Source organism: Durio zibethinus, chromosome 15 (genome assembly GCF_047325235.1).
Source record: "Durio zibethinus cultivar Kanyao isolate XHJ-2024 chromosome 15, ASM4732523v1, whole genome shotgun sequence".
Lineage (NCBI taxonomy): Eukaryota > Viridiplantae > Streptophyta > Magnoliopsida > Malvales > Malvaceae > Durio > Durio zibethinus.
The window spans coordinates 21,525,352-21,539,594 of NC_143176.1; the positions used below are offsets into that span (position 1 = coordinate 21,525,352).

General features: G+C 37.1%; 2 protein-coding genes and 1 non-coding gene across 5 annotated transcripts; 2 read left to right on the forward strand and 1 right to left on the reverse strand.

Annotated features, from left to right (window-relative positions):
• Nucleotides 1–13,591, forward strand: LOC111301338 (RNA helicase, ATP-dependent, SK12/DOB1 protein). 3 transcript variants are annotated; one of them, XM_022896930.2, is made up of 23 exons: nucleotides 1–275; nucleotides 431–688; nucleotides 882–1,142; nucleotides 1,246–1,314; nucleotides 1,533–1,608; nucleotides 2,526–2,689; nucleotides 2,818–2,925; nucleotides 3,591–3,692; nucleotides 3,866–4,066; nucleotides 4,223–4,333; nucleotides 4,767–4,834; nucleotides 5,052–5,433; nucleotides 6,073–6,228; nucleotides 6,309–6,419; nucleotides 6,635–6,688; nucleotides 7,072–7,329; nucleotides 8,137–8,246; nucleotides 9,502–9,655; nucleotides 10,319–10,784; nucleotides 11,381–11,595; nucleotides 11,710–11,948; nucleotides 12,648–12,774; nucleotides 12,874–13,591. In XM_022896930.2, exons 1-23 carry the CDS (start codon nucleotides 141–143, stop codon nucleotides 13,084–13,086), a joined length of 4,038 nt encoding a protein of 1,345 aa, XP_022752665.2. In that variant the 5' UTR covers nucleotides 1–140; the 3' UTR covers nucleotides 13,087–13,591. The 3 variants fall into 3 exon arrangements, with proteins under 3 accessions (XP_022752665.2, XP_022752667.2, XP_022752666.2); XM_022896932.2 differs by having other exon boundaries at nucleotides 895–1,142; XM_022896931.2 differs by lacking the exon at nucleotides 6,635–6,688.
• On the reverse strand, nucleotides 13,060–13,637 carry LOC149514770 (uncharacterized). The gene is made up of 3 exons (XM_089744798.1): nucleotides 13,545–13,637; nucleotides 13,304–13,441; nucleotides 13,060–13,184 (listed from the first exon to the last, which is right to left on the reverse strand). Exons 1-3 carry the CDS (start codon nucleotides 13,635–13,637, stop codon nucleotides 13,179–13,181), a joined length of 237 nt encoding a protein of 78 aa, XP_089600924.1. The 3' UTR covers nucleotides 13,060–13,178.
• A 308-nt stretch (nucleotides 13,638–13,945) lies between these two features.
• TRNAG-UCC (transfer RNA glycine (anticodon UCC)) lies at nucleotides 13,946–14,017 on the forward strand. The gene has a single exon. It is a non-coding gene; the product is annotated as a tRNA-Gly (tRNA).
• Nucleotides 14,018–14,243: the final 226 nt, after the last annotated feature.

Sequence of the window (14,243 nt, forward strand, 5' to 3'; positions counted from 1 at the left end):
GAACTCTGCTGAATGAGCCTGTGGCACTCGAAAATTATACTCTCCTTGTCTTAACTTCACTCGAAACCCGCGCAAAAGCTTTCGAATCAAAACCAGAAACTAAACCGCCCTACAAAACCTTCTATCCCCGGCACCGGAAAATGAAACCGATCCAAGCGGCAAATGGATTCAGTTTCCGAGTCGGATTCTCTGGCCACAGCGGCCACCTCAGAGTCGAGCCTCTCTACACCGAGGAGAGAGATAACCCTATCAAAGCCCTCCCCGACTTCGTTCTTGTAAGCTTTTCTTTCCTTCACTTTTATCATATGCAAACAGTTAACTACTGTGCGGTTTTTACACTCGTTTCTTTTTTTTTGGAAGATGTTTAAGTTCAGGTAGCTCCGGTTTCTAGGGTTTTGTAGTGACTTAGTTCTATTTCTGTGTGTTTCAGCCACCTGCATTTCCCAGGGAAACGCCTGAATCGATTAAGGAGCATATAAAGGAGAAATATCTGTTACCAAGATTAGATGAGGATGCTTTTTCTCCAGAGAAAGCTGAAAGGCAATGGGATTTTGACTGGTTTGACAGGGTAAAAATACCATTGGAGCCATCATTGCCGAGAACTGTTATGGTCCCAGTCTGGGAGTTACCCTTCAGACGATGCAAGGAGGGATCAGTTGAAGGAAAGTGGGAACCTAGTTCAGTTGAGGTGTGTTTTGCAATTGCTACTGTTTTCTTTTGTATGTATTCCCTTGAAAAGGAAAAAAAAAGGCTTATTCTAGACTTTGACTATTTCCTTCTTTTTTATGGTTTTGACATTGGCCAGAGTATAGGATTTCTTTTCATGGTACTTCTATTTGTTTATGTTTTGATAAGTAGAATTGGAATCTTATATTGTTTAGGTGGATGTGTCAGAGCTAATAGTTGGGGGTGAAGCGTCTGGTTCTTTTCCACGCATGTTTGGTGGTGCAGCCAAAGATTTTGTGAGAGGAAGCATTAATAACCGCCCTTTTCGTCCAGGAGGCTTGGAGGATCAATCTTTAGAGAGGATTCTTCCTGAAGGTGCATCTAATGGTGAGTGGGTTAGGGAGGTGCTAAATGGTGGTCATGCTCTGACAATTCCTCCAGGCTTTAAGCAAGGGTTAAACCTTGGCAATCTTAAGGTAATCTTCATAATAAATCATTGAAGATGTTTTTTTTCCCTTTTAAATTATAAGGTCTTTTTACTTTTTTGTTTCTAATTCTTTTACATTTCTAATTTTGAAGGCACATCCTTACTTGTGGAACGTTTACAAGGACCAAAGTGCACTCAATAGCACATCAGTTGAAAAGTTGGTTAGTGTCTTGCATTGATGTATTTTGTTCCCATTGAAACTATTACCAATCTATTAGTTATTGGACTTTGTATTACATACATATTGTCAAGACTGAATGAACTTGAACCTACTAATATCATGAAAATAGTGTAAGTATCATGTCCATAGAAACAGTTATAAATAATTGTCTTGTGTCTTATGTACAGTTTGTGCCTTGCTTTTTCATGGTGTTTGCAGAGTGAGTTGTCTGTACAATTTGACGACTTGTTCAGGAAAGCTTGGGAAGAGGATGTTGCAGAATTTGAGAAAGATGGTATGCATGACTCATGCCATGTTCTCTTCATTTGTGCATATGCTTGTAAAGTTGTGATCTCATGGGCAAAAATGTATGAAAGCACTTGAAGAGCTTTGCCTTGGCTTTGTTTGGCTGATGAAAATAAGTTGTATCTATGCATGATTGAGATTCCGAGAATAGTTACTATTAGAGATGTGTGTATGCATTTTTTTTCTTATTTTGCGTGTGTGTGTGTGGGGGGGGGGGGGGTGTTGGGGGAGGAAGAGGATGATAGTAAAGAAGTTTAGGCTTTTTGGCTCTTGTAAACTGACTTTTGGTGTATCAGGGTTCTTCTTGATCTTGATAAGATTGTAGAGATTTCCTGCTTGCTAAAAATCCTAACCCTTTTTATTATTTAGTAGATTATACTGTAAACACTCAAAATTCATTAGGACAAATATTTGAAGAAAATAATTATATGTTTTGATAACTGGAATTTTGTATATGTATTCAAGATTTCTGCTAATACTTTGGCTTCATTGATGGTTTATTATTTGGAATAACATGAAGTTGCATGTGGCTGGCAACTCTCCTTTGGATCCTTTTAACAGTTGGGTATGCTATTCCAAGCTGCCTTGGAAAAAAAAGTGCTGACCTTTAGTGGTCTACCTTGCTAAAGATTGGTCTTTATCTATATTGAATATATGTGTCCCTACACCCTTAGAGGACAGGTCATTAATTGATCCATTCTTCCATTTTGGCTTTCTAGTCTACTCATGTAAGAAATTCCAGGAACTGTTAACCTGCGAAAGAACATTTAACTTTCATTGAACTCGTGTTGGAGTGTGGTTTGCAAGCTAGAGTCCAGGAAGATGTTGTTTAACTGACATTATTTGTTCCTTCTTATTTGGTCATTTAATCCATTGGTTTTGTTGTTAATGCAATGTGTATAAAAGGACATTCAACAGAATCAGATTCCGTTAAGTCAGAAGCTGAGGCAAACCAGGGTGATGTTCTTAATGGTCCTGATACTGGATCATCTGCTTTGGATGAGATATTGTCAGTTGAAGCAGAAAGATTTGATGAGAAAATTTATGGGGGTGGCCAGCAACAAAAGGAGGTAAAGTAGTTGAAATTGCAGTTTAGAACAATTTGTCTCATCTGCAACCCTCTCCATGCTATGCATTCTGTTTTTATTATCATTCCCTTTTGTTAATTATTTTGGTTAATGAGACCCTTTATTGACAGGCTTGGGCTGTTAGTGGAAGTAGTGAAGAGATTGTTGATAAATTTCATGAACTAGTTCCTGACATGGCAATTGAATTTCCTTTTCAATTGGATACATTCCAGAAGGAGGTATCTATCTTGAAAATTTTATTCTATCATTTGAATGCGATAAATTTATTATGGTTAGGGTAGAAAATGATGTTGCCAGACTTCTGAAAGTACCTTTGGTCTGGGAAATGACACCCCTACTGATCTTTGAGACCTTTAATTGAAATGGATTCTTTTATATGATTCAGATTCTCCTAAGATTATGTTATTTGGTGGAATCCTGACTGGTCAAGTGATATCCAAAGTATATTTATTTTGTCAAAGTCATCCTTTTGGTTTTCTTATTACTCATGCTTGTACAACTTTCAAGTATCATTTATCTCTATTATACTTTTCTTCCAATTAACTAAAACGTTGAGCAGTGCCCTTTTACCTGGTTGGATTAATTTTGTTTTGCCATTTATGAGAGCTTGATGTTCTTTGTTTTATTTGACTGGATTATCACTTGAACTAAATACAATTGGGGTATCATAAATGCTTCAAAGAAATCCTGCTTTCGTTAGAGTTTCTATTAGTACACAGGGATTATGTAATTGCCTTAGGTTTATCCACTTATAAAACCTTTGTATGGGTTGCTTTTATTCCTTTCCTTCTTATGATTGCAGTCTTTTTTCCTTCAAGTATGTCTCTTAATCTTCTATAACAACCTGCTCACATAAGTTTTTTGTTTATTATGATGATTACAGGCTATTTATTATTTAGAAAAGGGGGAGTCTGTTTTTGTGGCTGCTCATACTTCTGCTGGGAAAACAGTTGTTGCAGAATATGCATTTGCTTTGTCATCAAAAGTATGATAATCAAATCTATAGGCATTTTTTTGTTTTTTGTTAGCAGATGTGATGAATCCTTTACGCTGATTAAGAACTAGAGGCCATATCTTTTCGATATCCATAGTTTCTGAAGTTCTATACCAAATTTGATTTAGTTTCAAGATTTTTTATTATGTTTTTGTGTCATGCAGCATTGCACTAGAGCTGTGTATACTGCTCCAATTAAAACAATCAGCAATCAGAAGTACAGAGATTTCTGTGGGAAATTTGATGTTGGCCTTCTCACAGGTGATGTTAGTTTGAGGCCAGAGGCTTCTTGTCTCATCATGACAACTGAAATATTAAGGTCAATGCTTTATCGGGGTGCAGATATTATTCGCGATATTGAATGGGTAAAATGGGGTTGTTTATGTGGCAGCCCTTTAAATTGTTATTTCATTACTTCTTTAGCTGCCGAATGCTTTAGTTTGTTCTTTCTGTAATTTATTAATTATAATGACTTACAAAAATTTTTAATGTTGCTTTATGTTGTGACCATATGGTCATAGGTTATATTCGATGAGGTGCACTATGTGAATGATGTTGAAAGAGGTGTGGTTTGGGAAGAAGTCATAATCATGCTTCCGAGGCATATTAATATCATTCTCCTTTCTGCCACGGTACTTTCTCCTCAAGCATTAGAGTTCCCTATAAGCTTGGTGTTTGTAACTTTGGTCTTTCCCTATAAGCTTAGTGCTTTTACATATTGCTGATAATAGATAATTGTTCAGTTGGTGCTTTTACACCTTTGCCTCTGGGATGCCCTATTGTAAATGGTGGGGATGCAAAGTTGGGTGAATGGGAGAAGCACTCTCTATTATTTTGCCTGATAAACCAGATACGATTGGTGATACACAATGGCAATAGAGTATATTCTTGATGGTTTCCATATTGTGAATGTCACTATTGAAAATTAACAATTAAACTGATCATTCCTGATTTAAGCTATTCAGTTCTTTAATACATTTTGTTTCTGTAAAAAACCATAACTTTCTGTGTCTCTCTTTATACTGCCTACACATTGCTGACACATCTGTATGCTATCTTATACAGGTGCCTAATACAAAAGAGTTTGCTGATTGGATTGGTCGGACAAAGCAAAAGGAAATTCATGTTACCGGGTAACTAGTAAATCTCTGCTTGTGGCTGAAGCTAGATTCTTAAGTTGTATCACTAGCTTTTAGTCTTTTGAAAATTTTGACATTTTCTTTATTACCTTTCCCTCCTGCCTTTTTTGTTTCTTTTTGCTGAAAAATTGAAATACTGCAGAAAAGATCTGTGCTATCTTTTTGCATCAACTTATTGACATTAACTTCCTGTTGGATATTCCATTTTCAGGACAACAAAAAGACCTGTCCCTTTGGAACATTGCCTGTTTTATTCTGGAGAACTGTACAAAATATGTGAAAGTGAAACTTTTATGTCACAAGGACTAAAGGCTGCTAAAGATGCGTACAAGAAAAAGAATTCCAATGCAGTCAGTGGTGGTACTGGTTCATCTAGTGGGTTTTCTGCAGTTCAGGATGGGCCTCGAGGTCAGAAACGTGAAATTTCTAACCGAGGGAAACAAAATAAGCATTCTGGTCCACAAAACTTGGGAAATTATTCTGGGACTGGTTGGGGGAATCAAAGAACTGGAGGTGGCCAGAATAGTTGGGGCTCTAGGAGATCAACATGGTTGTTGCTTATTGACAAGCTCTCAAAGAAGTCATTATTACCTGTAAGTTAGATTATACTATCTTCTTTGAACACATTCTTTAAATGTGCAGCTTGTTTGGTTTAGGCTGTATTTGAAAATGAAGCTGATAACTTCTCAGTTGGTTTCTTTATTTCTCCTATCTTAAACAAGAAATGAAAATGCAAAACACAGCAAGTTGAAAGAGACCAAAAACTTCCAGAAAATCTTCTAGAAGAAACAAAGAGGCAATGAAGAGGAAGAAGTGCTATGAAATATATTTCTGCATTATTGTATATTAGTAATGTACTTTGTTTGAAAATGGAATTGTATTTGTAGTTCTAATAACTGCTGCAAATCTTGCGATATTCACTGCAAACCAGCATCCAGTGTGATCCATTGTGTCATTGGTTTATTTATCTTGGTGACTATTTTAAGTGGATATTTACTTTCTGGTGATGAAGGGTGAGAAACAATCAAATCTGGGGTGTTCATGCTTAATCAATGCACTTTTGGATGGCCAATTTAACGGGGACCATGTGAATTTATTTCCTAATTGCCTTCATTGGTTATCATATTTAATTAAGAAATATGTTTATAGAATCACACAATGTTTCTTTTCCCCCAATATTTTTTTTTCTTTCCTTGTTAACTCGACAAATTTTGCTATTGACCTTTATGTAGGTGGTTATATTTGGGTTCTCAAAGAATCAATGTGATAAATCAGCTGACAGCATCTCCGGGACTGACCTCACTAGTAGTTCTGAGAAAAGTGAGATTCGTGTTTTTTGTGATAAAGCTTTTTCACGGCTGAAGGGATCTGATCGCAATTTACCTCAGGTTTCATCTTCTAGATATTCAATTTTAAATTTGTATAAATCCTTTTATTTCAGAAGTTCTAATTTGATTGTGATGTACAGGTTGTCAGAGTTCAGAGCCTTCTTTGCAGAGGAATTGGCATACATCATGCAGGTTTGCTTCCAATTGTTAAGGAAGTTGTTGAAATGCTCTTCTGTCGAGGTGTGATTAAGGTAAAAGTGTTCAATAACGTACTGGTTTCATGCAGTGTGACATCCACATTTGATTGTTTGGGCTTTCAAAATGATTCTGCATTTGTGTCTATAGAAAACTGTTTAGAAATCCTAGTTTGGTTTTATTAGGATTTATTTTAGCATGCTTTTTGCTTTCTTTTTGACAGTTTAAATGGGCTATAAGTAGTTGTCACCTCTTGTTATTTATGTTGTAGGTTTTGTTTTCAACAGAGACATTTGCAATGGGGGTAAATGCTCCGGCCAGAACGGTGAGTGATGTTTGATGTTGTTGCTATTGTTGCCAAATAGGATCACTAGTGCATATTTCAGCACCTGAAGTGCCTTCTCGGGTTGCTGAATTGGATTGACTCAAGATCAAGTTTGTCTATTCTGCTTCAGCTGACAACTTTTGGATGAAATTTTGCCTAAATGAGCCTACATATTGTTATTTTGCACAATATGCCTTCTGTTTTGTATGCCTCTATTTGAAATATTGAGGACTGGCAAATGCTAATTGGTTCTTTTACACATGCTTAGCATGTTTAGTATAGAAGCATATAATGTTAAAGTCTGCTTTCAACTATGCACATTGGTGTACTTATATAGTTACTTTCTTAAATCTGATTTTGACCTGCATTAAGATTTTTTGCAGGTTGTCTTTGATACATTAAGGAAGTTTGATGGCAAGGAATTTAGACAGGTACTTCCTGGGGAATACACTCAAATGGCAGGTCGTGCTGGCAGAAGAGGACTTGATAAAATTGGTACAGTAATCGTGATGTGCCGTGATGAAATTCCAGAAGAGAGGGATTTGAAACATATTATAACTGGAACTCCAACTAAGCTTGAATCTCAGTTCCGATTGACATATATTATGATCCTGCATCTCCTTCGTGTGGAAGAATTGAAGGTATTTTATGGTTTTTGGAGTGGACTAGAGCTGTTTATCCCCTGGTATTTAATAATTTAACATCCCAATATTTGGGAATTTATGATGTTGCTCATTCTTCACCATTTGGCATTGCAAGACTGTTTCAATTTTACTGTGCTTGGACGGGAGACCTATTTAATATAGGTATTACTCATCTCTGATTTTTTGTGTCACATTCCACGGTCTGTAGTATAATATGGTTCATTTTTAGCAGCCTTCTTGTAATTTTCTCTCTTTTCTTCTGTCTATCAGGTTGGTTTAATATCAACCCTTTAAGCTCTGTTTAGTCCTTGCACTAGCTTGGGGTTTTTCTTTCTTTTTTTTTTTTTTTTTTGTCCACTGTGTTTGTGTGTTGACCAACAGTAATGAGAATGCTCCTGCAGAAGCTTGTTGTATTTTATTGATGAACAAAAGATAAATAAATCTGTTTTTTGAAGAAAAACAGACGACAGCTTTAATTCTCAGCCTAGTAAGCAAAATTTATCCCATCTCCTACTAATATATTCTGTCACTCTTTAGGGTTAGTCCTTGACTTTCATTAATAAATTCTAATTCAGGAATATTGTTAGCTATAATGCACTGTGCCTCGGTTGTTAGGTTCATTGCATCCCAAGGATCAAACTTGACATTGCATAGACAAAAACTTAGTGATCTCTAATCTAAGGTGCATTTTTCAGAACCTTAATGATTGACAGTCTTCCTGATAAAATACAATTATATATATTACAAGAAGTTTTCGAAGTTTACTTTCATTCATTGGGAACCATAAGTGGACCTTGATTCCAGGTGGAAGACATGTTGAAACGGAGTTTTGCTGAATTTCATGCTCAGAAGAAACTTCCAGAGCAGCAACAACTTCTAATGCGAAAGCTTGCGCAGCCAAAGAAAACTATAGAGTAAGTGTTTACATGATGCAAACTTGATTGTGAACATGGCTGTAAGGTTTACATGTTTTCTTCCTGCAAAATTTTCTTTTTTTACATGTGTTAGTGCACATCTTGATGGTTTGGGCTATGACAGCTATGTTATAAACTGATGCTAGCTGGCTCTGTGTCACGGGTCGAGACTCAAGTTCCGAACCCGCGCGGCTCCGGGACCCGGGCATTCACCCTTCCGGCGTCCCGGATCAGCCTTCCGCCATGGTTCACACCCTTGTGAGGTATTGTCCGTTCTGGCCCGCTGGCCTCACGGTTTTGTCCTACAAAAGGCGCCTCACAAGGCGGAGATGATGTGAACCCTTTTATACCCCAGGGACCCTCTTATTATGTTCGATGTGGGATTCAGGACTTCCCCTTAGGTCCGTGACATTCTCCCGCACCTAATCTCGTGACGCCCTCGTCACGGAGACTGACCACCCTGCCTGCCTCTCTTGAGGTGCTCGGCGTGGATCGAACGGTTTAGGGCTGGCTCTGATACCACTTGTCACGGGTCGAGACTCAAGTTCCGAACCCGCGCGGCTCCGGGACCCGGGCATTCACCCTTCCGGCGTCCCGGATCAGCCTTCCGCCATGGTTCACACCCTTGTGAGGTATTGTCCGCTCTGGCCCGCTGGCCTCACGGTTTTGTCCTACAAAAGGCGCCTCACAAGGCGGAGATGATGTGAACCCTTTTATACCCCAGGGACCCTCCTATTATGTTCGATGTGGGATTCAGGACTTCCCCTTAGGTCCGTGACACTCTGCTTGTTCTGCTTTGTGATTTGACAAGTTCTATACTTTGCGATCATGTTGCATTGTTCATGCAATCTTGTTTGGTTCATGGGTTGCATGTTTACTTCTTTCAGATAAAAAATGAAAATAAAAGGTTTCATCTGCCTTTCTAAATGTTGAAGTAACAGAATATGACAAGACAAACAATGTGAGAAAGATTTTTTTATGGATACTGATCCAGTAAAGTGGATGCCAATTTTGATACTTGCTGCTGTAGTTTTAATCGCATTTTTTTTAAAGGGAATGGATGTCTTTTAAGATTTGATTTTTGATACAGAATGTACCATTGCAGGGTGTAAGTAGCATTATTCAATGCACTGATTTAAAAACATTTAGAAGTTTAAGTGATTCTGTAATAACTTTCAGCATTATCTCATCGTTTTTGAACACTTGTCAAGGTTGATATTTATCCTCATTTTCAAATGTGGCTATTTGCATGTAGATGTATTAAAGGTGAACCGGCAATTGAAGAGTACTATGAGATGCATGCAGAAGCTGAGGAACACGATGAACAAATATCAAAAGCTGTCATGCAGTCCCCTGTTGTCCAACAATTTCTTATCCATGGGAGAGTGGTTGTGGTGAAATCTCAATCAGTGAGTTACTTCAATTTAGTTGTTGGCATGTTTCAGTTTCTGTCTTTTTTAGGTGCTCCAGTATTAGTGATGCACTTGTAACCTCTGTCAAGAAAATGTACTTAGAAAGATGTTTTACTTCTGACCAAAGGAAGTCTTCGGTATTCACTAACTTGTGAAAAAGCCTTGGTTTTGGATTCTGAAAGTTGGAATGCTAAGAATTTCCCATGCATCTTCCCCCTCCCCAACAGACAAAGAAGAGTTTGGCTTCCACACAGTTGTCTTATTTGATGATCATCCTACTTGGAGCTTTTTTTTTTGGATTTTTTTTTGCTATAAGATGCATGATTTTTGCAACTTTTTGAACAAATTAAAGAACTAATCATAAGATAAAAAAAACTGGCTGATTTCCAGTTCAGTTGTCTATTGTTCTTCTACATTACCTCTCATGAGGGAGAAAGTAAAACTAAACCCAGTCATTTTGATGATGTGGAAAGATGCTTTCCACTCCATATAGTTTATTGCTGGTAACAGTATTCTATGCCATATGTTAATTTGGTTTTGCTGTTACCTCTTGTTTGAGGGTCTTATGTGTCTTACTCATGTTGACCTTTTTAAGTGGAGGCTTTTTCATTTCATTGTTTGATCATGGGTACTAAAATATATGCACTTAAAAATTGACAGGCCCAGGACCATTTACTAGGAGTTGTCGTGAAATCACCTTCTGCTAATAACAAACAATATATTGTGCTAGTTCTTAAACCTGACGAGCCATCAATGACTCAAACTCCCTCAGGCAGTAGTAACTTGCAAGATAAGAGAAGTGCCGATTTCCATCAAGGTTATGTGCTGCTACCAAAATCCAAGCGTGGTCTTGAAGAAGACTACCGTGTATCTGCTGTCCCACGTAAAGGATCAGGTATCATCAACATAACACTGCCTTACCAGGGTGCTGCTGCAGGAGTGAGTTTTGAGGTCAGAGAAACTGACAATACGGAATTCTTATGCATATGCAATAGAAGAATAAAAGTGGACCAAGTTGGGCTTCTTGAATATGGTAGCAATGCTGCTTTCTCTAACACTGTTCAGCAGCTGTTGAAATTGAAGTCTAATGGAAACAAATATCCTCCTGCCTTAGATCCAGTTAAAGGTATGGATGTTATTTTATCCATGGAATGTTGATATTTTGGGGAAAGTTGAAGTGCATCTCTTCATTTTAATAGTTCCTAAGGGCTGTAAATGAAGCTTAGACGTTTGGCAACTTATCTCTAAGGTATTTAATTGTACATGTTATCAGAAATTTGGGAAGAACAAACAAGCACTTTTGATGCCTTGTTGATGTAGGACAATTGTAGTGTTTCAGCAGATCTAAGGGGAAAACAATAAATACACAAGCCCTTTTGCCAGTTGCTCTCTCTTGCTTATAGGTTATTCTGCCTGCTGGGGGACACAATGATTTCCAGCATTTAGGATAATGATCCTCAATGAGGGTTTTCTTTTTAGGCCTGTGTACTTACTCAAATAGCTTTTCCCCTACCACCTTATATATTGGTATAGGAAGTAGCATCTCATTTAGTTGAATTATATCAGGGAATTGATTTAGGGAGATCCGGATAAAGCATGTCATTCCAAAAACAAATTTAGTCACTTTTCTTTTCATTCACAAAGCATGCTCCTTTTGGTGATCATAGTTTAGGATTTTGAGTAAATCTAAATAGACCTTTCTAATGGTGATTCTTTTTTCAGATCTGAAACTGAAGGATATGGATCTTGTTAAAACATACTACAAATGGACCCACCTGCTGCAGAAAATGTCAGAGAATAAGTGCCATGAATGTATAAAGTTGGAGGAGCATATTAAGTTAGCTAGAGAAATTAAGAAGCATAAAGAGGAAGTTAATGCTCTTGAATTTCAACTATCTAATGAGGCACTCCAACAGATGCCAGAATTCCAGGGCCGGGTATGGCCTTGCCAGTTGCATATTTCTTAGGCCATTGTCTGCTTTGAATAAGATGGATTTTCTGATGTTGATCATTATTTGGCATCTTTTATAACACGTTAAGCTTATTTGCAGATTGATGTTCTGAAGGAAATTGGTTGCATAGATGAAAACCTTGTGGTTCAACTAAAAGGTCGTGTTGCCTGTGAGATGAATTCAGGGGAGGAATTGATATGCACAGAATGTTTATTTGAGAATCAACTCGATGACCTGGAACCTGAAGAAGCAGTAGCTTTAATGTCGGCCTTTGTGTTTCAGCAGAAGAACACTTCTAAACCTTCTCTTACATCCAAGCTCTCTCAGGCCAAACAAAGGTTATCTTGTCTTTCTATTTTCCTTTTATGCATGTGAAGTCTTTGAAATTTCTTTTGGAGATTATTTTGCCTAATATGGTTTTGATTTTTATTGTTCACAATTTGGCTATGGCAAAAACATTCAGCTCAGTCAAATTCTAATTGTGCCATTTAAAAGTCAAAATAATCCGAATCAAATTGGATTAAAAATGTTTTATCAGTTTAAATGCTAATTTATATGAAATTAAAAACAATCTTTTGTTTTAAAGTCCAAATAGTTGGACAAGATCCAAGAGATCGTGTCAAAGTTAAATCTCGTTGACTATAGGAACAAAAACTAAGTGACTGAACCAAACCATTAAAATTCAGATTCAAGGTTTTATAAATTTATTGTTCAACTGGGTGTTTCAATTTTTAAACCAAATATTTGGTTTAAAAATTGAACCAAACTGAATACACTCCCTTTTCTGATCAAAATCTTAATCTAGGTCCCATAATAACTTTTGAATGTCTTGTGTGAGAAATTGGGTGCTTATAAAGTTAGGATTTTCAAGTTCTCAATACTTGCTTAAGTAGATAACAGCAAAGTGATGTACTTAAGCTGGTGTACTTAACAAAAGTTGTAGATTACAGTTCTGAACATCTCATTATTCGTACTTAGATTGAAATTGAGAGTTTTAACTATTCTATGCCGTGCTATATGATAATTGTTTCTTCCAGATTGTATGACACAGCTATAAGACTTGGTAAGCTTCAAGCAGAGTTCAAATTACAAATAACACCGGAGGAGTACGTACAAGAAAATCTCAAGTTTGGTCTTGTTGAAGTGGTTTACGAATGGGCAAAGGTTTCATAACTTGACATGCTGATTAGACCTTGATCTAGGTTTTGGTTTGTCGTTATCATCTCATATATATATATATATATATTATCTTCCTTGTTGCAGGGAACTCCTTTTGCAGACATATGTGAGCTCACAGATGTTCCCGAAGGCCTTATCGTGCGGACAATTGTCAGGCTGGATGAGACTTGTCGTGAGTTTAAAACTGCAGCAGCTATAATGGGTAACTCATCTCTTTACAAGAAAATGGAATCTGCTTCCAATGCCATAAAACGTGATATAGTCTTCGCAGCTAGTTTGTACATTACAGGAGTGTGATCTATATATTAGTCTGTGATCCATAATCGTGATAGAGTTAAAGATGATATGGGTCCTTAATCAGAAAAGATGTTTAACCATTTCCCCCTTTGTCAGTCCTGGAAAGACAACATACCTTCTTCAGCTTAGCTTAAGACCTAATAATTTCATCATAGCCAATCAAAATCTATTATCTTCTTTAAATGCTAATGAAAGTAGCCAAGCTTTGTTGGTTTACCACATCGGAAGCAGCTGGAATCCAGTCATTTGTTGCTGGATTTCCCTTGCAAGAGGCATGGCAGTCGGCATCTAAATCTGGTTCCACACTGAAGCTTCTGCCATTTGCGTTCTCCACCTTGATGAACCTCGTTCTTGTCTGGAATGGAAACCCACCATTATCAATAAAATTTCTTTTCTTTTATAATTATAACTGAAGAGAATAGTAACAAGAAAAATTTCTTGGACGATTGCATTTGTACCATGTGGTGTTTGGTTATTGAGATACGTATAGTTCTCGGTTTCCATATATTTCTCTCACTTCGCTTCCATTGTAAACTATTTTCTGGTTTCATTTTGAGGGGAAAAAAAAATCAGATAACCGGCAAGGGAAAGACTAGTAGCAAACTAGTCTATGGAACCACTATGTAATAATACAAGTATCACCACTTACCACACAAATCTTATACTAAAATATTAATTCTGGATATATCGCCAATGTTAAATGCTTTAGATTCGTGGAGAAATCATCTAAAATGCTTCAAATAAAAGCAATATTTTCAGAACTCCTTAGACCATTTAACAAGAAACGAACAATTCAAGATTTCAAGATTTCCTTTTTCTATGTGTTAAATAATAATATCTGGAGTTAACATACCGCCGAGCGTTTGTAGTCCAACGGTTAGGATAATTGCCTTCCAAGCAATAGACCCGGGTTCGACTCCCGGCAAACGCAAGTGTGATGATTTGTCTGTCCGGTCTTCTCGTAGATCCGGCCACTCCATTTTTATTTATGTTTTCTTTTTACTTGCAAACCCTGTTTAGCTCCTTCTCTGTCAATTCTTCTTAATGGCAATGGAAGATATTTTATTTGGGTTTGCTTAATTATTGCTTGATATTTTGACTCTGCAGATCTTATTGGTCGTACGTCGAGCATTGTTGTTTTCTAAACAAACCAGACA

What these genes read in the sequence shown, in the direction of transcription:
- LOC111301338 (XM_022896930.2), top strand. Translation starts at nt 141, where the DNA reads ATGAAACCGATCCAAGCGGCAAATGGATTCAGTTTCCGAGTCGGATTC. An exon ending in CCCTCCCCGACTTCGTTCTT is followed by an intron (nt 276 to 430) that starts GTAAGCTTTTCT and finishes TGTGTGTTTCAG; the next exon opens with CCACCTGCATTTCCCAGGGA. An exon ending in AAGGAAATTCATGTTACCGG is followed by an intron (nt 4,835 to 5,051) that starts GTAACTAGTAAA and finishes TTCCATTTTCAG; the next exon opens with GACAACAAAAAGACCTGTCC.
- LOC149514770 (XM_089744798.1), bottom strand. Translation starts at nt 13,637, where the DNA reads ATGAAACCAGAAAATAGTTTACAATGGAAGCGAAGTGAGAGAAATATA. An exon ending in CAATAACCAAACACCACATG is followed by an intron (nt 13,442 to 13,544) that starts GTACAAATGCAA and finishes TTTCCATTCCAG; the next exon opens with ACAAGAACGAGGTTCATCAA.